Raw genomic sequence first — 22,814 nt, forward strand, 5'->3', positions numbered from 1 at the left:
GCAGGGGCCCAAGGACTTCGGCCATCGTCCGTTGCTTTTGCAGGCACATTAGCAGGGAGCTGGGTTGGAAATAGTGCAGCTGGGACACAAACCGTACCCTTTGTGCCACAACACTGGCCCTCAAAAAATATTTTTTTTAAAAACAGGAATCATGGGACCAGCGCTGTGGCGCACTAGGCTAAGCCTTCACCTGTACTGCCAACATCCCATATGGGTGCTGCATCATGTCCTGGCTGCTCCACTTCTAATCCGACTCTCTGCTATGGCTAAAGCAGTAGAAAATGGCCCAACTCCTTGGGCCGCTGCATGTGCTTAGGAGACCTGGAAGAAGCTCCTGGCTCCTGGCTTCAGATCAGCCCAGCTCCAGCTATTGCAGTCATTTGGGGAGTGAACCAGTGGATGGAAGACTTTTTTCTCTGTCTCTCCCTCTCACTGTTTGTAATGCTACCTATCAAGTAAGAAAATAATCTTTTTAAAAAAGAAGAATCTTAGCCATTTTAATAAGAAAATTAAAAGAATAAATTTGGAAGCAGGAGGGCAGGTTTCTCATACTTTATAGTCACATAATTACTCTCTGCTTTAATGTCACATACCTGTTCGATGGTAAGCTTCATGAGGGTAGTGACTATGTCTCATTCCCCACTCTATCCTGGCTTGACAGAAAATTCATGGGAGGTATTCAGTAAATATTTGCTGCATGAATGATTTAAATTACTGATGTGGATGGCAAGGTAGTGAATCAAAGATGACACATGGTGCTGCTCAGAGCAGAGTTGAACAAGAAAGTTTACCCACAGGTCTAAGAGGGGTGGGCAGGATGAGGATTCATTCATACCTCATCCATGACACTATGGTTGTCAGGGAGCTCACAGTCTAACAATGAAGACAAATTGAGAGAAATAAGTTTCCTAAGGGGATGGCAGGAAGCAGGTGCTTTAGGGAACAGCTAAAAGACTTGGGCTGTTGAGAAGTGATGATGTCTAAATGTTTAGCAGATAAAGGAAGAGAGTGTGGAAACAGAAAGAGAGTATTTGTGTGTGTTAAGATGTCAGAGGCCAAGAGAGCCATGAGTATGTTCTCTATGGCATAGGGTTCCTTGTTAACTGCCTTTCTTTCATCCAAGATATGTTTATAGAACTCATGTCACATGCCAAGCATGTGTTACATCATCATTATTAAATCTGCTTTTTCAAAATGTGAAAAAAATTCCTTTTAGGCCTTTAGATGGACACACTTCTGGGCTGTTTTTCCCTCCACTTCAACTGCTTTATAGATGCTTGATGTTTCCTGGACTAATAAATGAGCACATGTGAGTAACTAGTATCATCAGAGAGTAAATGCTTTGTATCAGTGATATTCAATAGAGCTTTCTGTGGTTACAGAAATGTTCTGTGTTTGTATCATCAGGCACCAGGCCTACTGAGCACTTGAAATGTGGCTGGTGGGTATGAAGAAATGAATTTTAGATTTTAATTATTTTGAGCTTAAATTTCTACATGTGGCTGGTGACTACTGATCTGAGTCTTGCTCTGGGACTAGGAACAAGGTTTCTAGTCCTTTGCTAAAACATGGAGATTGTTGGGGCTGGCACTGTGGTAGAATGGGTAAAGCTGCCGCCTACAGTGCCAGCATCCCACATGGGTTCGAGTTCCCAGTTTGAGTCCTGGCTGCTCCACTTCTGATCCAGCTTTCTGCTATGGCCTTGGAAGGCAGTTAAAGATGGCCCAAGTCCTCAGGCCCCTGCACCCATGTGGGAGACCAGGAATAAGCTCCTGCCTCCTAGCTTTGGATTGGCCCAACTCTGGCTGTTGTGGCCACTTGGGGAGTGAACCAGCAAATGGAAGATCTCTCTCTCTCTCTCTCTCCACCTCAGTAACTCCACCTTTCAAATAAATGAACCAATCTTTTTTTAAAAACATGGAAATTGTTGGCAGTTCTCTCTTGAAGTTGCCTACACTCATGTCTGAGTATGTACTTATCTTTTTTTCAAGATCTATTTATTTGAAAGGCAGAGTTACAGAGGGAGAGAGGGAAGGAAAGACACACAGATACACAGAAAGAGAGAGAGCTCTGCATCTGCTGGCTGACTCCCCAGATGGCTGCTATGGCTGGGGCTGGGCCAGGTGGAAGCCAGGAGCCAGGAAATTCAGCTGGGTTTCCCATGCAGGGTGGGTGCAGGGGAGCAAGTAGTTGAGTCATCTGCTGTTTTCCCAGGCACATTAGCAGGGAGCTGGATAGGAAGTGTAGCAGCAGGTACTACAATGGGTGCACATATGGGATGCTGGTGTTGTAGCCAGTGCCTTAACCTGCTGCACCTAGTGCTGGCCCCTGTCCTTACCATTTTGCTTTTCGGTGAATCCTGCTTTTCTGTCCACTTCTGTGTCTCTGGTTCTATTAATACAAGCCAGAATATAATAAACTGGACTAAGTCTACCTGGGCTCTGAGTCCAGCCAAGGCTCCTCATCCCCACAATATAACTTGGGGATCCTCATCCCTAAAACCCTGAGAAGCCCCAGGCGCTTCGCTGTAGTGGGTATAGCCGCTGCCTGCAGTGCTGGGATGCCATATGGACGTTGGTTAGCGTCCCAGCTGCTCCACTTTCCATCCAGCTCTCTGCTATGGCCTGGGAAAACAGTAGAAGATGGCCCAAGTCCTTGGGCCCCTGCACACATGTGGGAGACCAGGAAGAAGCTCCTGGCTCCTGGTTTCAGATCAGTGTAGTGCCCGTCATTGTGGCCATCTGGGGAGTGAACCAGCGAATGGAAGACCTTTCCCTCCCTCTCTCTGCCTTTCAAATAAATAAATATTTTAAAAATATATATATTGGCCAGCGCCGTGGCTTAACAGGCTAATCCTCTGCCTTGCGGCGCCGGCACACTGGGTTCTAGTCCCGGTTGGGGCACCGGATTCTATCCCGGTTGCCCCTCTTCCAGGCCAGCTCTCTGCTATGGCCCAGGAAGGCAGTGGAGGATGGCCCAAGTCCTTGGGCCCCGCACCCGCGTGGGAGACCAGGAGAAGCACCTGGCTCCTGGCTTTGGATCAGCGAGATGCACCGGCCACAGCGGCCATTGGAGAGTGAACCAACGGCAAAAAGGAAGACCTTTCTCTCTGTCTCTCTCTCTAGCCTGTCAAAAAGTAAAAAAAAAAATAAATTTAAAAAAAATATATATATATTACACACATACACAGAAAATGGAGACTTGTTAATAAATGGCTATAAAATGTCTAAATGCTCAGCTGCTGAATGCCTCCGACAGTAATAAATATTTGTGCATAGTGACAAGCTATAATTAGCACCTCACTCACTGAACAGTAATTAACTTCGCATCCTAGCATCCTGACAGACACGCTGCTCTACAGAGTGAAAAGGCTCAAGGCCAAGGACCTGCCCAATCGCCAGGGCGCCGGCGAGGCTGTCTAAGATCCGAACTGCATCATGGACATTGTAGTTTAACATGCCCGTAGCGTCACTTCCGGCGCCACCTGCGAAGTGGGCCTCTCGAGCAGACTCCCGGTAGTCCGGTTTTCTCTGGGAATTGTAGTTCACAGAGGCCTGCTGGACGTTGACTTTTGCGGTCTGGAAACTACCATTCCCGGCGGGCCATGAAATTCACCCGGTTGTAGTTATTCGTGAGCGAGGCGATTGCATCCTGTGGTTGTGAAGCGTGTGCTTTACTGTCGCGGGAGGCCTGACTTCCTCGAGAGGGTGGGGAAAGGTTGTAACCACTCCTTTGAGGGGGTCGCCGAGGTCACTGTGGTCGATTTCCAGAGTCTGCTGGGCGGCGCCATGGCGGTGAGTTTGGGCGGGAAACGAGCACTCTGGGCTGGGTCCGGTTCACAGGCAGGTTCTCTCCATGTGCTAGCCGCCGTCGGTATGGGAAAAGCCTCTCCACTCCCCTTCGCCTCTTAAGGCATGACTGGAGAATTTCTGGCTAGCTGACGAGGCAGTAACTACGGTCTGTAACTTTACTGATAACTTCCGTGTCATACGAGTTCTGTCACCGGAGTCGTAACATGAATTCCTCTTTAAAACAAAAATCGAACGCTCCCTGTAAAACAGATAAAACGTTGCACTTAGTTGTGTATGGGTCAGGTCCTGAAATATATGGGAAATATGTCAGGTGCCGATGAATGCTATGGCAAAAATAGGGCAAGGAGGGAATCAAGGGAGTGTAGGGTGGATTGCAGCTGCAGTTTTAGAAGTGGTCTAGCGAGGCATTGCTCAGCGGGTGGAACGAGCCGTGCAGTTTTATGGGGAGAGGGATTACCTGGCAGGGTCTGGCTGAAGAACAGCGATGTGTGTATTGAGATGTAGGCGATGATCGCTGAGTGTGTGTCACGTAGAACCCTGTACTGTAGGTCCCTGTAAGAACTTTTTTTTTTTTTTAAGTACATGAAATTTCCAGTTTATTATACAGTTTTATGTCATACCAGTTTAAATGCATTTCTCTATAACTACATCATACAGGTCCTTTGAGATTATTTTGATCATCCCTACTATGTCACTTTACCAACGAGCTTGAAGCTAAAGAAACAAAATTACAAATGGCTAACTTTTAGATAAATGGGCTAAGAAATGGTCACCAGATGAGCATCAGGGGTGTTAACCTCCAACAAGACACTGTTTCAAGTTCCTTCTGACACAGCAGTCATGTCAGAACCTTCAAAACACAAGGGCTGTCAGAACTAAAGTACAATAAAAGAAGCTTCTACAGCATGTCTCTCGTAGGCCCAATCCTGAGAAGCGAGGCAAAGCATCTTTCCGCAAATGCAATGTGTCTCCAGCATTTCCACCTAGTTGAACTTGCAGAGGTGGATGCCCTAGACATATCACGAATCTACACACCACCTTGGCTCTGGCTCCCTTAGTTATGCCCAAAGAGTTTAATCCCCATCCAAGTCCAGAGGTGGAAGAACACATACACTGGTATGGTAATGGGCAGGAGCAAGCTGTAGAAGCAGAAGCTGGAGGTGCTAGTGCAGCCTTGTGGGAAGTTTTCTTCCACAGAGGCCACATAGAAAAGACCTGCGAGAGAAATCAGTGGAATAAGGATGGTCAGTGTAGGAAGAGATAAACATTCTCTTCTCCCACGTAATACCTGCCACCTTGTTTTAAAATGGGTATGGTACTGAGAACAGTTAGTGTGGTTTTTATAAATTATCATCTAGTGCTGCTCCGTTTCTTCTTGCTTCTTATCTTTTTTTTTGACAGGCAGAGTGGATAGTGAGAGAGACAGAGAGAAAGGTCTTCCTTTTGCCGTTGGTTCACCCTCCAATGGCCGCCGCTGTAGCGCGCTGCGGCCGGCGCACTGCGCTGTTCCGATGGCAGGAGCCAGGTGCTTCTCCTGGTCTCCCATGGGGTGCAGGGCCCAAGGACTTGGGCCATCCTCCACTGCACTCCCTGGCCACAGCAGAGAGCTGGCCTGGAAGAGGGGCAACCGGGACAGGATCGGTGCCCCGACCGGGACTAGAACCCGGTGTGCCGGCGCCGCAAGGCGGAGGATTAGCCTAGTGAGCCGCGGCGCCGGCCTTGCTTCTTATCTTGATGGGTCATCCTTGCTGCCTGTGGTATCATATTAGGAATCCCATCAATGATTGGATAGGCTATTCCCAGCTCTTCATTAATTAATTCATTTGTTGATGCTTCATATCTGAGCGGCTTCTTGGACAGGGACCACACCAGAAACTCCAGCAGTGCCGGGGCGAAGGCGCTGGGCGGCTGCCCTGCCCACTCCCTCCGATCTGCCGAGGGTGACCCTGTCGCCTGCAGGCACCTACGGCGACCCCGGACGCCCGCAGCAGCGCTGAGGCGAGCCTGCCGCGTGCTCCACTAAGCATGGTCCGGCTGCCGGCGACCGCCAGCCACGCGGCGTCCTGTAAGAACTTTGGTATTAGCTGTGGAAGCCACTGGGGTCTCTTGCGTAGGTAGGTGACAAGCCCTCATTACTTAAAAGTGACCCCTATGGCTGATGTTGAAAGCAAACAGATGAGTAAGGGCTGTGAGTCATCAGCTGAGAGAGCGTGGAGCTTGGGTCAGGGGATTATAGTAGAGGTAGAATGAGAATAACAAGTCTTGGATTCCAGATATATTCTGAAGAGAGAGCCATGTTAGACAGTTAAAAGAGAATGCTGGGTCGGCATTTGGATCTCTGAATTTGAGGAGCAGAGGAAAGACGAGGTCTAGAGGGGAATATTGATGATGTTTAAAGCCACCAGACTGAATAAAGTCACTAAGGTATATAGTGGGTGAACATAGATTATACAAGAGACCCAAAAATTGAGATGAAAAGTATTTAGCAAAGGCAGCTGAGTAGGCAGGAATAGCGAGATAGGAAGGGGAGGGCAGCACTGTGGTGTGATGGGTAAAGCCACCGCCTGCAGTGCTGGCTTCCCATATGGGCACCGGTTCGAGTCCCGGCTGCTCCACTTCCGATGCAGCTCTCTGCTATGAACTGGGAAAGCAGCAGAAGATGGCCCGAGTGCTTGGGCCCCTGCACCTGCAAGGGGCACCCGCAGGAAGCTCCTGGCTTCTGTCTTCGGGTCAACGCAGCTCCAGCTGTTGCAGCCAATTGGGAGTGAACCAGAAGATGGAAGATATCTCTCTCTCTGTAATTCTGCCTTTCAAATAAATCTTTTTTTTTTTTTTAAAAGGCAATCAGGAGGGGCCGGCAGTGTGACATAATAGGTTAAGCTTCTGCCTCTTGCACTGGCATCCCATATGGACGCTACTTTGAGTCCTGGCTTCTCCACTTGCTATCCAGCTCCCTGCTAATGGCCTGGAAGAGTAGTGGCAGATGGCCCAAGTGTTTGGGCCCCTGCACTCCCGTGGGGGACCTGGAGGAAGCTCCTGGGTTTGGCTTGGTGCAGCTCTGGCCATTTGGGGAGTGAACCAGCAGTTGGAAAATCTGTCTCTCCCTCTGTAACTCTGCCTCTCAGATAAATAAATAAATATTAAAAAGAAAAAAAGGCGGTCAGGAAACATACTTGGTCAAGAAAGTATTTCAGGGAGGGGAGAGTGACAGAGCTGTTGGTTGATTAGAGTAATGAGTGAAGACTGAGAATAATTACTGAATTTAGGAACATGGAGGTCATTTAAACTGTTTGCAAGGAGTGATGGGCAAAAGCCTATGACGGAAAGAAGGAGTGGGAAGAGGGGCAGGCATTGTGGCTCAGGAGGTTAAGTTGCTGCTTGTGATAGTGTCCTGCCTCTGTCCCTGCTGCTCTGCTTCAGATCCAGCTCCCTGTTAATGTGCCCGGGAAAATAGTGGAAGATGGCCCAAGAACTTGGGACTGCTGCGCACGTAGGAGACCTGGGATGGACCTCTGGGGACAAGGTTTACTACACCCAGCCCCAGCTGTTGCAGCCATTTGGGGAATGAATCAGTGGATGGAAGATCTCTTTCTTTGTCTCTCCCCCTTTTGCTGCCTTTCAAATAAGTAATAAAATAACTCTTATAAAAAGAGGCACCTGTTTCTTTTTGCTACCATATTGGAAAGTCTGCATATAAAATTGAGAAGCACTGGTCTAGGAGGAGAGGCTAATTAAACTTCAGAAATTAGCAGTAGTAATTGTTGTCATTGAGCTTAGTGGTCATGAATTTAAGTTGATTGCCTTCAGCAAGGTGTAGTGTTTTTCTCCTGTCACTTTGAGCTGCCTGGGTGAAGGAGCAGAGAAGGTAGGTAGGAGGGTTGGAGTTAGGCTAGGTTAGGATGATGAAGTAACAGTGGTTGGAAGCCAGGAGTGCTTATATAGATGATAAAAGGGAGATGTGAAGACACGGGACAAGGTAGGTTGAGACTACAGATTAGAGAAAAAGGGATGAAGATCAATATGTAATAATATTGGAGTTGGAATTTTTTTTAAGGATTTACTTAATTATTTGAATGGCAGAGTTACAGAGAGAGGGAGAGACAGAGAGATCTTCCATACACTGGTTCACTCCTGAAATGGCCAAGCCTGGGGTGGGCCAAAGCCAAGAGCTTCATTCGGGTCTCCCATTGTGGTGTCAGGGTCCCATGGACTTGGGCCATCTGTTGCTGCTGTCCTGGGCACATTAACAGGGAGCTGGATCAAGTTGGGCAGCCAGGACTTAAACCATTGCTCATAAGAGATGCTGGGCATTGCAGGTGGTAGCTTAACTCACTGCATCACAATGCTGGCCCTGGGAGTTGGAATTCCTGGAGAATCTATGTGTTGAAACCTTTTGAAATGATTATTATTTGGCTATTGAGAATCACCAAAATTATGGGAATGTGTGGAAATCAGATATTATCTCTTTTACACTAGGGGAATCTGACAATACAAGGTTAAGGATACTTTAAAAAAAATATTTATTTATTTGACAGGTACAGTTACAGATAATGAGAGGAAGAGACAGAGAGAAAGGTCTTCCATCTGCTGGTTCACTCCCAAAATGGCCACAATGGCTGGAACTGGGCTGATTTGAAGCCAAGAGCTTCTTCCGAGTCTCCCATGTGTGTGCAGGTGCCCAAGTGGTTGGGCCACCTTCTACTGCTTTCCCAGGCAAAGCAGAGAGCTGCATCAGAAGTGAAACAGCTGGAACTAGAACCAACACCCATATAGGATGCTGGCGCTGCAGGTGGAGGATTAACCTATTGTGCCACAGCACTGGCCCCAAGGATAATTTTTTTTTTTAAAGATTTATTTGTTGTATTTATGAAATGCTTGAAGTTTGTATACCTTAAATAAAAGGTTTCTGGGTTAAAATATATATGTATATATATATATATATATATACATACATATATATATATTTATTGAAAGGCAGAGTTAAAGAGACAGATATCTTCCATCACTGGTTCACTCCCCAAAATGGCCACAATGGCCAGGGCTGGTCCAGGTGAAAGCCAAGAGCTCAACTCCATCTGGGTCTCCCACGTGGGTGGCAGGGCCTCAGGTACTTGAGCTATCTTCTGCTGCATTCCCTGGGCAGTTAGCAGAGAGCTGACTCTGAGGCGCAGTAGCTGGGAGTGAGCTGGTGCTCTGACTTGGGATGCTGGCATCAAAAGTGGTGACTTAACCTGATGCACTGCAGCAAAGTATAAAAGCAGTACAATTTAGGCCGGCGCTGTAGCTTGACAGGCTAATCCTCCGCCTTGTGGCACCGGCACACTGGGTTCTAGTCCTGGTTGGGGTGCCGGATTCTATCCCGGTTGCCCCTCTTCCAGGCCAGCTCTCTGCTATGGCCCGGGAAGGCAGTGGAGGATGGCCCAAGTGCTTGGGCCCTGCACCCGCATGGGAGGCCAGGAAAAGAACCTGGCTCCTGGCTTCGGATCAGCACGATGTGCCGGCCGCAGCGGCCATTGGAGGGTGAACCAACAGCAAAAAGGAAGACCTTTCTCTCTGTCTCTCTCTCTCACTATCCACTCTGCCTGTCAAAAAAAAAACAAAAACAAAAACAAAAAAAAGTACAATTTATTTTAAAATTTTTTTTAAGGTTTATTTATTTGAAAGTCAAAGTTAAACGGAGAGAGGAGAGGCAGAGAGAGAGAGGTAGTCTGTCCGCTGGTTTATTCCCCAATTGGCCGCAATGGCCAGAGCTGTGCCAATCTGAAGCCAGGAGGTACCTACGGGTCTTGCACAGGGGTAAAGGGGCCCAAGCACTTGGGCCATCTTCTGCTTTCCCAGGCCATAGCAGAGAGCTGGATCGGAAGTGGAGCAGGCAGGACTTGAACCAGTGCCTATATGGGATGCGGGCACTGCAGGCGGCAGCTTTACCTGCTATACCACAGCGCTATCCCCAAAAGCAGTATAATTTATATTCATATGGCATCTTAGAGTTTTCAGAAAGACTCTTTGGTATGCAGAAAATAGACTGGAGCAGTTAAGACAGCGCTGAACTATTAGAAAACCCAGGTAAAACTTGTCTAGAATTCTACAGCTAGTAAGTTATAGAGCCAGGATATGGAAGAATACCAAGAGGAAGCAGAAATAGGAGTCAGCAGATGAGGGTTTTTATCCACGCGCTACCATTTGTTGGCTTGATCTCTGAATTTGAGATTCATTACCTTTGAAATACTAGTCACTTCCCTGCCCATTTCTTGGGATTCTTGTTAAGACCAAATAACTTAATGTTCATTAAAATGTTTTCATAACTGTATAGTGCTGTAATATATGAAAAGATTTGTTACCTTGTTCAGTGATTTCTCGCCTGGGAGTGATTCTGTCTGCCAGGAGACAGTTGGCAATGTCTGGGGACACTTGATTGTCACCACTAGGGTTGTGCTGCTCCCGTTGAGTGGGTAGAAGCAGAGAATGCCTCTAAACATCCTACAGTGCATTAGACAGCCCTTGAAAACAAATAATTATTTGGTCCCAAATGTTACAGTGCCAAAGTTAAGAAGTCTCATCTAGTTACATAATCTCTTGTTGCTAATGAAGAAATTGAGACCAGATTGATTAAGTGACTTGTTCAAGTTATAGAACAAATTGGTGCTAGGGCCCGATGTCAGATTGAATTACAATTGGTTTTGAGGAATTACAAAAGGTTTCGAGGAACCAGTTTTTCTGAGAAGCAGAAAACACGAGAGGCTTTGTATGTTTAACATGCTCGGTATGATGGAAACAAACCTGTCTTGTAAGTAGTTTGTGAAGACTGTTGCTTTCATGCTCATTAAAGTGAGTGATATAATTTTTTTAAACAAGCATTTGTCATGTGACTTCTGAGTTAATGGCATTGTATTTAGTCCTGAGGTGACTTGAAAATATATAAAAGTTCCTCATGCCAGGAGTTCATGATTCAACTGGATAAATGTCATTGGGATCATTTGGTTGCATGTGGCAAAGTCAAATCAAGCTAGTAATGACTCGGTGGGATTTCATATGACCCATGACCCTAGGGTAGGAGATAACAGCTAGTTTTCATGAATCCCTAGGTACATTTGCTGCTGTAGGCCTCTTTCCCTTAAACATAGTAAAAATTATATTTTACAATCACATCCATATAAGGATGAATGTATTGTTACATATTAAAATTTTTTTCTTGGGACTCGAGTCATTTTCCCCGATTTTAAAATAAAAAATATTTTTAAAGATTTATTTATTTGGAAGGCAGAATTACTGAGGGAAAGGGAGAGACAGAGATCTTTGATACACTGGCTCACTCCCCAAGTGGCCACAATGGACAGGGCTGGGCCTGATTGGAGCTGGAGCCAGGAGCTTCATCCAGGTCTACCGCATGTGTGCAGGGGCCTAAGCACTTGGGCCATTGCAGAGAGCTGGACTGGAAGAGGATCAGCCAGGACGAGAACCCATGTCCTCATGGGGTTGTCGCAGGCTTGGCTTTACCCTCTTTGCCACTATGCCAGCCTTGAAAACAAAATGTTTCCATAAGCCTTAACAGTGTAGTGGGCTCTAGGCACTGTGCCTGCTTGGCCACTAGGAGTTGCACAGGATGTTTTATGATCTGGGTGGAAGGGACTTAATTAGTTTTTATTCAAAACCGCTTTGCCAGAATCCAGTCATGTAGCTCCAGTATAACTAAATTTGTCTGAAAACCTGGAAGAGTGCACTTAACTGATTTTATCATACTATTGTAAGACCAGGCTTCTGTCACTGAGAAAGAAAGTGAAAGAACAGATACCGCTTGAGTAACCTACTATTTCTGCCAGTTAATTTTAAAACTGTAGCTCCTGTGTATTAGAATTGAGAGCAAGGTTTATAGCATTTACTGGAGGGGTTGGAGAGTGTGTTACTTGTTCAATTTTGCCGTAAGAGGGAGCAAAGGAGTTGAAGTTGTAAATGCAGATAGTTGGAAGCAGGAATGCAAAGGAATGAACGGACAGGGTTATTCTCTCTTGGGAAAGGAAATACTTTATGCGAGCATATTTAGATTTCTGGAAACTAACGAGCCCAGATTCTTAGCACTTTGATTCAGATATGCAACTCAGTTCCTACCCCATATTCTTTCTTTCTTTTTCATTTTTTTTTTTAAGCTTGATTTGTTTGAAAGACACGTGCTGGTTCATTCCCCAATGGCTGCAACAGCCAGGGCTGGGCCGAGCTGAAGCCAGGAGCTTCTTTCAGGTCTCCCACATGCGTGGTAGCAGAAGCCCAGACACTTAGGCCGTCTCCTGCTGTATTCCCAGGTGCATTAGCAAGGAACTGGATTGGAAGTGGAGGAGCAAGGACTTGAACTGGTGCTCACATGGGATGCTGGCACTGCAGTTGGAGGCTTAACCTGCTGTGACACAACACTGGCCCCTCCATGTTATTTCTTCATGGTTACAATATATGTTTAAATATTATTTAAATTATTTAATCTTAAATATTCAAAAGGTATTTATCAGGGGCCTACTATAAGGTGTACGTTTTGGATATAATGAGAATGAAGGACGGGCTTACAGTCTGTTGGAGCAAACAGATACTGACACACCATTGTGATATTAGCGCTGTCATAGGGGAAGTGTTGCCAGGTAGGGATATGTTAAGAGAGTTACTTCAAAGAAAACAAAAGGGTAAAACAAAGGCAAAAGAGAAAAAACAACAAAAAAGAGGGTAAATTCATGTATTCTTGAGGAGTCAAGACAGGTGGTTAGCTGAGGCCCGACAACTGAAGTAGCCTGGCAGAGAAACAGATAGGGTTTGAGTGTGGAGCAAATGGCTTAAATGAAGACCCAGCAGTGTGGCAAATAGTGCTTAGTTTGAGTCCTGAATACTCTGTACTTCCAACCCAGCTTCTGCTGATGCATGTGACAACAAACAATGGCCTAAGTATAGTTCAAAAGGCAAAAGTAACTTGTTATGCCCCTGACTTTTTCAAGTTATGGGATGCTTTCTTGTTTCTTCTTTGTCATTGTGGCCGGGTTCTTCGTTTAATCCATGATTTCAGTGCCTTCTTCTTGTAAGTTGACATTTCATCTTTCTGTTGCTTATACTTATGTCTCATGCTTGCTTACAAAATAAAAAGAAATAGGGGCTAGTGTTGTGGCATGTGAAATTAAGCCACTGCCTGCAATACTGGCATTTTGTGTTAGCATCTGTTCAAATCCTGGCTGCTCCACTTTTTTTTTAAAGATTTATTTATTTATTTGAAAGTCAGAGTTACACAGAGAGAGAAGGAGAGGCAGAGAGAGAGAGAGAGAGAGAGAGGTCTTCCATCCGCTGGTTCACTCCCCGATTGGCTCTAATGGCGCTGCTGAGCCAGTCCGAAGCCAGGAGCCAGGAGCTTCTTCCTGGTCTCCCATGTGGGTGCAAGGGCTCAAGGACTTGGGCCATCTTCTACTGCTTTCCCAAGCCATAGCAGAGAGCCGAGTCAGAAGAGGAGCAGCTGGGACTTGAAGCAGTGCCCATATGGGATGCTGGCACTGCAGGCGACAGTTTTACTCACTACGCCATAGCGCCGGGTTGTGCTCACTTCTGATTCAGCTCATTGCTGGGAAAGCAATGGAAGATGGCCCAATACTTAGGCCCCTGACACCCATGTGGGAGACCCAGTGAAGCTCCTGGCTTGTGGCTTTGGCCTGGACCAGAATTAACCATTTCGGCCATTTGGGAAATGAACCAGTGGATGGAAGATTGATCTCTCTACCTTTCAAATAAATCTTAAAAAAATAAAAATAAAAAAAGAAATAGCAAATCACTTTTGGATTTCAAAGTATAGGAACTAAAAATAGTAAAACACACTTGACAAATTCATGGTTGATTTGTAGCAAATCAAACTTAATTCTGATTTAGTAAAGTATGAATTAACTGCATGTAGTTTATTTTGTTTGGTGATAGAGCTGTCTCAGTTTGTGTGAGGGCACTCTTGTTTAGACAGTGATGAAACTGTCTAAAGACACATTTCTCAGAATACAGCCCTGTAGTTAAGCATGTTGTTAATGCATGACTATCTGTTATTTTTGTTATATGTACGGTAGACATGTGAGAGTTGTTATTGGAGATGTAATGGTAAGTTTGAATATTTTTTATGCAGAATTCTTCTTTGTATGATACTTCAATCTTGTGTAACTGCTAAAAATAACTATAAAAATGTACTATACATTGTGAAGAAAATGACTTTTTTTTTTTTTTTAAAAGATTTATTTTATTTATTTGAAAGAGTTACAAAGAGAGGTAGAGATGAGAGAGGTCTTCCATCCACTGGTTTCCTCCCCAGATGGTGGCAACGGCTGGAGCTGTACCAATCCGAAACCTATGCATGTGCAGGGGCCTAAGGACTTGGGCTATCTTCTGCTTTCCCAGGCCATAGCAGAGAGCTGGATTGGAAGAGGAGCAGCCGGGACTAGAACCCGTGCCCATATAGGATGCTGGTGCTTCAGGCCAGGGCTTTAACCTGCTGCTCCACAGCACCGGCCCTAGGATGACTTTTTAAAATTCTTGAGTGGAAGGGTGGAGGGAAGGCATGATTAAAGGAAACAGATTCAGAAGTTAGGTCACTTGGTGATGGCACTGTCAGTGGGTTGCAGGAATATGAGTAGAATCTAGGTATTTTTTAAACTTCAAAATTTGGAATCTGGTAGTGTTAGTATGTAAGAATGGAAAGAAAATACCATTTCAGTTCTGATAATTTTATACCAAGGAGAAACTGCAGAGACAAATATTAGTTTTTCAAAACAGAATTGGGTTTATACCTGGTCCATGAGTATCCAACTTTTACATCTTTCTGTTTTGTAAGTGTTGGGTTCCACCTGCTATTTACAACTCGTTCTTTTTCAGAGTCACAAACAGAATAAAGCTCTAACCCTGTTCTTCCAGAGGTGGTGTTATCCTGCATGTCTTTTTCTGTCACTTGCATGCCAGGGTAGCCTAAGTGATGATGGGAATGTTGCCAGGTAGATCCAGTATATGAGGCTTGCTTGCTGATTTTTATTTCGTGTAGCTTCATATTAACAGTCTGTTTACCACTTTGGAGACAAGTTCTTCATCAGCTTCCTTGAAAACACAGATTGAGATGACTCACCCTCCCTCAGCCTTCACCCCTTGAGCTTCCATATCGTCCTTTGATGGCCACAACTGCAGCTTGGCAAGCACTCACTGTTCCATTCTATGCTTTCTAAGCACACATAGATTTAATTAAATAGGAATATTTGGTAATAGTGTTACATTGTAGTATCCAGTTCTTAAAAAGTATTGCTCAGATTGTATAGATTTAATTTCTTAGTGGTTCCTTTGAGATAAAAGTGGACAGATAATGATAACCTGAATTTTTAATCTTGTCCATTTATATTTCAAGATAACCATGGAAAAATGGATCTCCCAGTGGCTTAGTTATGTGTGAACCCAATTCCATGTTTGTCTTTTTTAAAGTAGGCTGCTGAAGTGTAGAGTGGGTTGTTCATTTTTTTGTGTGTGTGTCCAATAGGAAAGAAAAGGAACGGCCAAAGTGGACTTTTTGAAGAAGATTGAGAGAGAAATCCAACAGAAATGGGATACTGAGAAAGTGTTTGAGGTCAATGCATGTAATTTAGAGAAGCAGTCCAGGTGAGTACAGTTTGTGAAGTTCCTCATATTATGCCAGTGTAGCCACAGGCTTTATAGAACTGTTCTCTGGAACAGAAAAGACCGCATGTATGTATAATTCCTGAAACAGACTGAAGGAGGTGACTTTCACTTTCTGCGTTCAAATTAAGATCTCTTTTCTGTGCACTTCTTAGAGGATTTTTGTTTTGTTTTTAAAGATTATTTATTTCACAGGCAGAGCTATAGAGAACAAGATGGAGAGAGAGAGAGGGAGAGAGAGAGAGAGAGAGAGAGAGAGATCTTCCATCCACTGGTTCACTCCCCAAATGACCAGGGCTGGACCAGGTTGAAGCCAGGAGCCTGGAACTCCATCTAGGTCTCCCATGTGCATGGCAGGGGCCCAAGCATTTGGACCATTTTTTGCTGCTTTCCTAGGCCATTAACAGGAGCTGGATTGGAAGTGGAGCATCCAGGACTTGAATCAGTGCCCATATGGGATGCCTGCATTGCAGGCAGCAGCTTAACTTGCTGTTTATTTTACAGTGCTGGCTCCTCTTAAACGATTTCTTTCTATATAAAGGTTTTTCCTTCCCTTCCGTCCCTTCCTTCCTCCCTTCCGTCCCCCCCCCCCCCTTTTTTTTTTTTGACAGGCAGATTGGATAGTGAGAGAGAGAGAGACAGAGAGAAAGGTCTTCCTTTTTGCCGTTGGTTCACCCTCCAATGGCCGCTGCGGCCAGCGCATCTTGCTGATCTGAAGCCAGGAGCCAGGTGCTTCTAAGGTCTCCCATGAAGGTGCAGGGCCCAAGCACTTGGGCCATCCTCCACTGCCTTCCCAGGCCACAGCAGAGAGCTGGCCTGGAAGAGGGGCGACCGGGATAGAATCCGGCGCCCCAACCGGGACCAGAACCCGGTGTGCTGGCGCCGCAAGGCAGAGGATTAGCCTGTTAAGCCACGGCGCCTGCCCTCTCTTTCTTTGTTTCTCTTTCTCTCTTTCTTTCTTTTTTCTCTCTTTCTCTCTCTCTGTCAGAATTAAAAATGGCAGAGAGAGAAAGAGAAAGATATCTTCCATCTGCTGCTTCACTCTCCAGATGGTTGTAATGGCCGGAGCTGGGCTGATCCTAAGCCAGGAGCTCAGTGCCCAGAGCCTGTTCCAGGTTTCCCATGCGGATGCAGAGGCCCAAGGACTTGGGCTGTCTTCCTCTGCTTTCCCAGGCCGTAGCAGGATTGGAAGTGGAGCAGCTGGGACTCAAACCAGTGGCTGTATGAGTTCCCAGCACTTCAGGTAGAGCCTTATCCTCTACATCACAGCTCCTGCCCCAAGGTTTTTTCTTTGAAACTAGTGTTTTTTCCTATTCAGACAAGGGAGGTTATCTTGAAGTTTTGTCTTTGCTGACTGATGAAAGAAAATTAATGTTACAGTCTGAGAATAGCAATAATTATCTCCAAAGACACAAAATATAGATTTTGAAGTTTCTGTATTTGAGACTCTTACTTTGTTAGTGCTGTACTGACTTGATGCTGAGATGTTATTGATATTAAATCAAATTATTGGTAATATTATGATATTGGAGAAAAACAAAAGAACAGCTTTCTCAAAACTATAAATATTTTCATCAGTCATAAGATGTATCCTGATTTCAGATGTGTTGAAATGTAGAAAAATGTGCCTCTTCAAATGGAGTAAGTACAGTGATAATAACAATAGTAGAAGCTAACATTGTGCACTTACTATGTGTTATGAAATGTGCCACATTTTTTTTACATGCCTGTTCTCATCTAATCTTTTTAATATCTCTTTTAGGTTAACATATTTTTACTCTTAATTTTGTAGATGTAGAAACAGAGAGGCTAAGTAGCTAGCTCAGGGTTGAACAGCTGGGAGTTGACCGGGCTTGGTCTTTTTTAGGACTTTCTGTTTCTAAAATCTGTCTCCCTTTCTGTAAAACTACACTCTAATAGAATATGTATTCCCTAGTGTTACTCTTTTTTTTTTTTTTTTTTAATTTTTGACAGGCAGAGTGGATAGTGAGAGAGAGAGACAGAGAGAAAGGTCTTCCTTTTTGCCGTTGGTTCACCCTCCAATGGCCACTGCGGCCAGTGCATCTTGCTGATCCGAAGCCAGGAGCCAGGTGCTTCTCCTGGTCTCCCATGTGGGTGCAGGGCCCAAGCACTTGGGCCATCCTCCACTGCCTTCCCGGGCCATAGCAGAGAGCTGGCCTGGAAGAGGGGCAACCGGGATAGAATCTGGTGTGCCGGCGCCACAAGGCGGAGAACTGAGTCAGGGTTTCGGCTGTGAGTGGCAGGAACTCAAGCACTTTGGCTACCATGCGCTGGTGCATGGTGCATCAGCAGGGAGCTAGATCAGAAGTGGGGTAACTGACTTCAGCTGGTACTCTGATGTGGGATGTAGGCATCCCAAGCAGCGGCTTAACTTGCTGTGCCACAACGTTAGTCCCAAGGATGTTTGTTTATTCATAGCCACTTATGAATGTCTTACTCTTTTTAAATCAAAAGTAAGTTTCAGGGGCTGGCATTGTGGTGTAGTGGGTAAAGCTGCTGTGTGATTTGGATGCCGGTTCACGACTTGGCTGCTTACATGCTTCTGATCTGGCTCCATTCTAGTGTGCCTGAAAAAGTAGGGGAAGATGGTCCAAGCTACCGCACCCATGTGGGAGACCCAGAAGAAGCTCCTGGCTCCCGGCTTCGGCCTGGCACAGCCCTGGTTGTTGGGGCCATTTGGAGAGTGAATCAGCAGATGAAAGATTCTCTGTCTCTCTTCTCTCTGTTAACTCTGCCTTTCAAATAAATAAAAATAAATCTTTTTAAAGTTTCTGTTGTGAATTTTAATTTCTAGATTTATAAATTTACTTTTAAATAATTTTTAAATATAAAATTTAAACAAATTCAGTTATAGCAAGCATTCTGTCCATCCCACCCCTTTGTAAAAGGAGCTTAACGTTTCCTGTTTCTACTTTGCTTTTCATGATTGTTTTACAGCCGTGGCAAGTACTTTGTAACATTTCCATATCCATATATGAATGGACGGCTTCATTTGGGACACACGTTTTCTTTATCCAAATGCGAGGTAAAGCTTCCTCTGTATTTGCTATAATGGGATGTAGGGCTGTTAGTAAATATTATTTTTGAGAAAATGACAGAATTTATTTCCTATTAAAGGAACTTGTGATTCCTTAAATTTAAGCATGATTTTTATATTTAGTACTTTTTTGTACTTAAATTCCATATACCATGTATGTACAGGTGTGTGGGGGTATCTGCATGTACACATGTTCAAAACTAATTCCTAGGTTGGTTAAAAGACAGACAAAGACAATGTACTAGAATTTTTGAATGAGTGTAACATCTAGCTGATGTTCTAAAGGAAGATGTTTTTATGAAAACTAAACTAATATTCTTGGTAAAGAGTCAGCTTTTAAATTTGTCTACCATTTAAATTTGTATTTTAAATATAATTTCCTTTTCGTAGTTTGCAGTGGGATACCAGAGATTGAAAGGAAAAGCTTGTCTGTTTCCCTTTGGCTTACACTGTACTGGAATGCCTATAAAGGTGAGATTGCCCATGGGAGTGATTTCTGTTGTTCTTAGCTTGGAGCAAATTGTGATACCCAGTTCAAGAACTTAAAATAGGATTTTCAAATACAGCTATATTGAAGTGTTTTGTGAAATGAGTTAAGTTTATTATAGTGAATATTAATTAAAAAACATCGGCTGGCGCTGTGGCTCACTAGGCTAATCCTCTGCCTGTGGCGCTGGCACTCCGGGTTCTAGCCTCGGTTGGGGCGCCGGATTCTGTCCCAGTTGCTCCTTTTCCAGTCCAGCTCTCTGCTTTGGCCCAGGCAGGCAGTGGAGGATGGCCTAAGTGCTTAGGTCCTGCACCCGCATGGGAGACCAGGAGGAAGCACCTGGCTCCTGCCTTTAGATCGGTGCAGCGCGCCAGCCGTAGCATCCATTTGGGGGGATGAACCAATGGAAGGGAGACCTTTCTCTCTCTTTCTCTGACTAACTCTGCCTGTCAAAAAATAAAAAATAAAAAATATTAAAGTATATGAATAAAAGATACACATGAGGGTCTAAATGATTTCTAAGTAATGTTGATGTCTTCTGGTTACTTTATGTATTCAAGTCTATGTTGAAATTGGCTAATCATTACTAACAAGTGAATAGTACAGTGATCTGCATTTGTGGCATATATAAGATTTTTTTATATATAGCTAAATTATATTTTGATCATTTTTCAAAATATCTTCATTTGTTATAAATTTATATTAGAAATAAGGAAGACCTTTCTCTCTGTCTCTCTCTCTCTCTCTCACTATCCACTCTGCCTGTCAAAAAAAAAAAAAAAAGAAAAATGAAACTAAGCTGTGGACATCATATCATGTCACCTCTAAATACATAAGTATGTATTTCATAAGAGCAGTTATACTTTTTTACATCACGGCTGTCCTATTATCCCAAGAAAGTTAATATTGGGTTGCTGTTGTGGTGCTGCTTGCAATACCAGCGTCCCGTATTGCAGTGCTGGTTCCATTCCTGGCTACTGTGCTTCCCATCTAGCTTCCTGCTGATGGCCTGGGAATGCAAGGGAAGACAGTCCAAGTACTTGGGCCCCTGCCACCATGCGGCAAAAGAGATGTACTGGCTCCTGGCTTCAGCGTGGCCTAGATCTATCTAATCTTTAGTCAACTCTCTGTAGTCTTATCCTCTGTGATTGTTTTTCCTTTTTTATTTTGTGGATCACGTATTGGATTTAGTTACTAATTTTGTGTCTTTAATTGAAAAAAACTTTTTAAGAAAGATTTTTTAAAAATTTATTTGAAAGGTACAGTTACAGAGAGAAAGAGAGACAGATCTTCCATGTGCTGGTTCATTCCCTAAATGGCTGCAATGGCCAGGGAGTGGCCAAGCCAAAGCCAGGAACTTGGAAATCCATCTGGGTCTCCACATATGTGGCAGGAGCCCAAGCACTTGGGCCATTTTCTGCTGCTTTCCCAAGAGTATTTGCAGGGAGCTGGTCAGAAATGGGACAATAAGGACTTGAACCAGTGCCCATATGGGTTGATAGTGTTGTAGGGGTGGCTTAATTTGCTGTACCATAACACTGGCCCCCTCCCCTAGTGCGGAGTTTTTTATTTTAAAGATTTATTTATTTATTTGAAAGGCATAGTTAGAGAAAAACATTTTTAAGAGATTTGTTTTAGAGGCTAATGCTATGGTATAGCTGGTAAAGCCACTACCTGAAGTGCTGGCATCTCATATGGGTGCTGGTTCAAGTCCCAGCTGCTCCTCTTCTGATCCCGCTCTCTGCTATGGCCTGGGAAAGCAGTGGAAGATGGCCGAAGCCCCACATGGGTGCAGGGACCCAGAAGAAGCTCCTGGCTCTTGGCTTCAGATCAGCACAGCTCCATCTGTTGCTGCCACCTGCGGAGTGAACCAGCAGATGGAAGATTCTCTTTCTCTCTCTCTCTCTCTCTGCCTCTGTCTCTGCCTCTGTATAACTCTGCCTTTTAAGTAAACAATGAAATATTTTTTTAAAAAACATTTATTTTATTCTTATGAAAGGCAGGTTGATGGAGAGAGACAGGAAAAGATCTTCCATGTGCTGGTTCATTCCCCCAAATGGCTGTGGTGGTCAGGTCTGGGCCAGGTTGAAGCCTGGAGCCAGAATCGCCATCTGAGTCTCCCATGTGGGTGGCCTGGGTCCAAGCACTTGGACTATCTTCCTCTGCCTTCCTACGTGTGTTAGCAGGGAGCTAGATTAGAAGCACAATAGCTGGGACTTGAACCAGGACTCCGACATGGAATGCTAGTGTCATAGGCACTGACTTAACCTGCTGTACCAGAACACTAGCCTCCTGTTTGGTATCTTTTAGTAGTTGTCATATTGTTGATGTTTTTGCAGTCTTGGTTAGTGATTTTTTAGAATATCCTATAATAATTTTCTGATTGCTCCCTCATGATTAGATTTGATGAAAGATTTTAATGATGCTATATTGGTGACATGTAACGTCCCTCTGTATTACATCAAAAAGTATATTTGACAGTAATGCCTGCCAGATTTCTTCTTTCCAAGGGTGACTTCTTTGTAGTTAAAAAGTACCCTATGGATTATTGAGAACCTGTGAGTATCCTTAATAAGACCAGTGGTTTTAGCAAACTTCAATGAACCTTGCCTGTTTGAAGAGTCCTCTCCCTTTTTAAAAATTTCATTTGTATATTTGTATTTTTCTCATAACTTTAATAATTGATGTCATCTTTGTTTTTTCTGTAGTGTTGTAAAATTTATTTTTTATTTGGAAGGCAGAGTTACAGACAGAAGGAGAGACAGAAAGAGAGAGATGTTTCATCCCTTGGTTCACTTCCCAAATGGCTGCAGTGGCTGGGGTGGGCCAGGCTGAAGCCAGGTCTCCCACGTGGGTGGGAGGAGCCCAAGCAGTTGGGCCATCTTCCAGTGCTTTCCCAGGCATATTAGTAGGGAGCTGGATCGAAAGTGAAGCAGCTGGGACTCTGGTGCTAAAATGGGATACGAGCATGGCAGGCCATGACTTAAACACACTACACCACGATGCTGACCCCTCATCTTTGTTTTTAACAGTGAACTTACTGTGGTATCATTGATAAGAGCTAGGATGGAAAGCCCAGGTTCAAGTGTTAGTTCTGTCACTTACCAGCTTTTAACCTTTATTATTTATTATTTAACCTTTATTTATTAATCACTCATATCTCAGTGTCTGTGTTTTAGCTTAATATTTGTTTTAGTTACAAAACAGGCTTGTGATGATAACTCATAGATTATATCTGACAATAATCTTTAAATTGAGAAATACTGTTTTTTTTTTTTTGTTTTTTAAGATTTATTTTTATTATTTGAAAGAGTTACACAGAGAGGAGAGGCAGATAGAGAGAGAGGTCTTCCATCTGGTGGTTTACTACCCAATTGGCTGCAATGACCGGACCTTTGCTGATCTGAAACTAGGAGCCAGGAGCTTCCTCCGGTCTCCCACACTGATGCAAGGGCCCAAGTACTTGGGCCATCCTCTACTGCTATCCCAGGGCATAGCAGAGAGCTGGATCGGAAGTAGAGCAGCCGGGTCGTGAACCAGCGTCCATATGTGATGCCGGTGCTTCAGGCCAGGGCATTAACCCACTGCGCCACAGCGCTGGCCCCAAGAAATACTGTTTTAATGTTATTAAGAATGGTAACGGCCGGCGCTGCGGCTCAATAGGCTAATCCTCCGCCTGTGGCACCGGCACACTGGGTTCTAGCCTTGGTCGGGGCACCGGATCCAGTCCTGGTTGCTCCTTTTACAGTCTAGCTCTCTGCTGTGGCCCGGGAAGGCAGTGGAGGATGGCCCAAGTCCTTGGGCC

At 44.5% G+C, this 22,814-nt stretch overlaps 1 protein-coding gene and 1 pseudogene across 1 annotated transcript in view; one reads left to right on the forward strand and one right to left on the reverse strand.

Annotated features, from left to right (window-relative positions):
• The first annotated feature begins 3,635 nt into the window (after positions 1-3,635).
• The window catches only part of LARS1 (leucyl-tRNA synthetase 1), a 76,538-nt gene continuing 57,359 nt past the window's right edge, over positions 3,636-22,814 (forward strand). The window contains exons 1-4 of the mRNA XM_062188909.1: positions 3,636-3,794; positions 15,328-15,446; positions 18,423-18,510; positions 18,913-18,993. Coding sequence (XP_062044893.1) covers positions 3,789-3,794; positions 15,328-15,446; positions 18,423-18,510; positions 18,913-18,993 — 294 coding nt within the window. The 5' untranslated portion in view covers positions 3,636-3,788. The remainder of the gene's footprint in view (positions 3,795-15,327; positions 15,447-18,422; positions 18,511-18,912; positions 18,994-22,814) is intronic.
• On the reverse strand, positions 4,733-5,839 carry LOC133758191 (protein preY, mitochondrial-like; annotated as a pseudogene).

Source organism: Lepus europaeus, chromosome 4 (assembly GCF_033115175.1).
Source record: "Lepus europaeus isolate LE1 chromosome 4, mLepTim1.pri, whole genome shotgun sequence".
Taxonomy (NCBI): domain Eukaryota; kingdom Metazoa; phylum Chordata; class Mammalia; order Lagomorpha; family Leporidae; genus Lepus; species Lepus europaeus.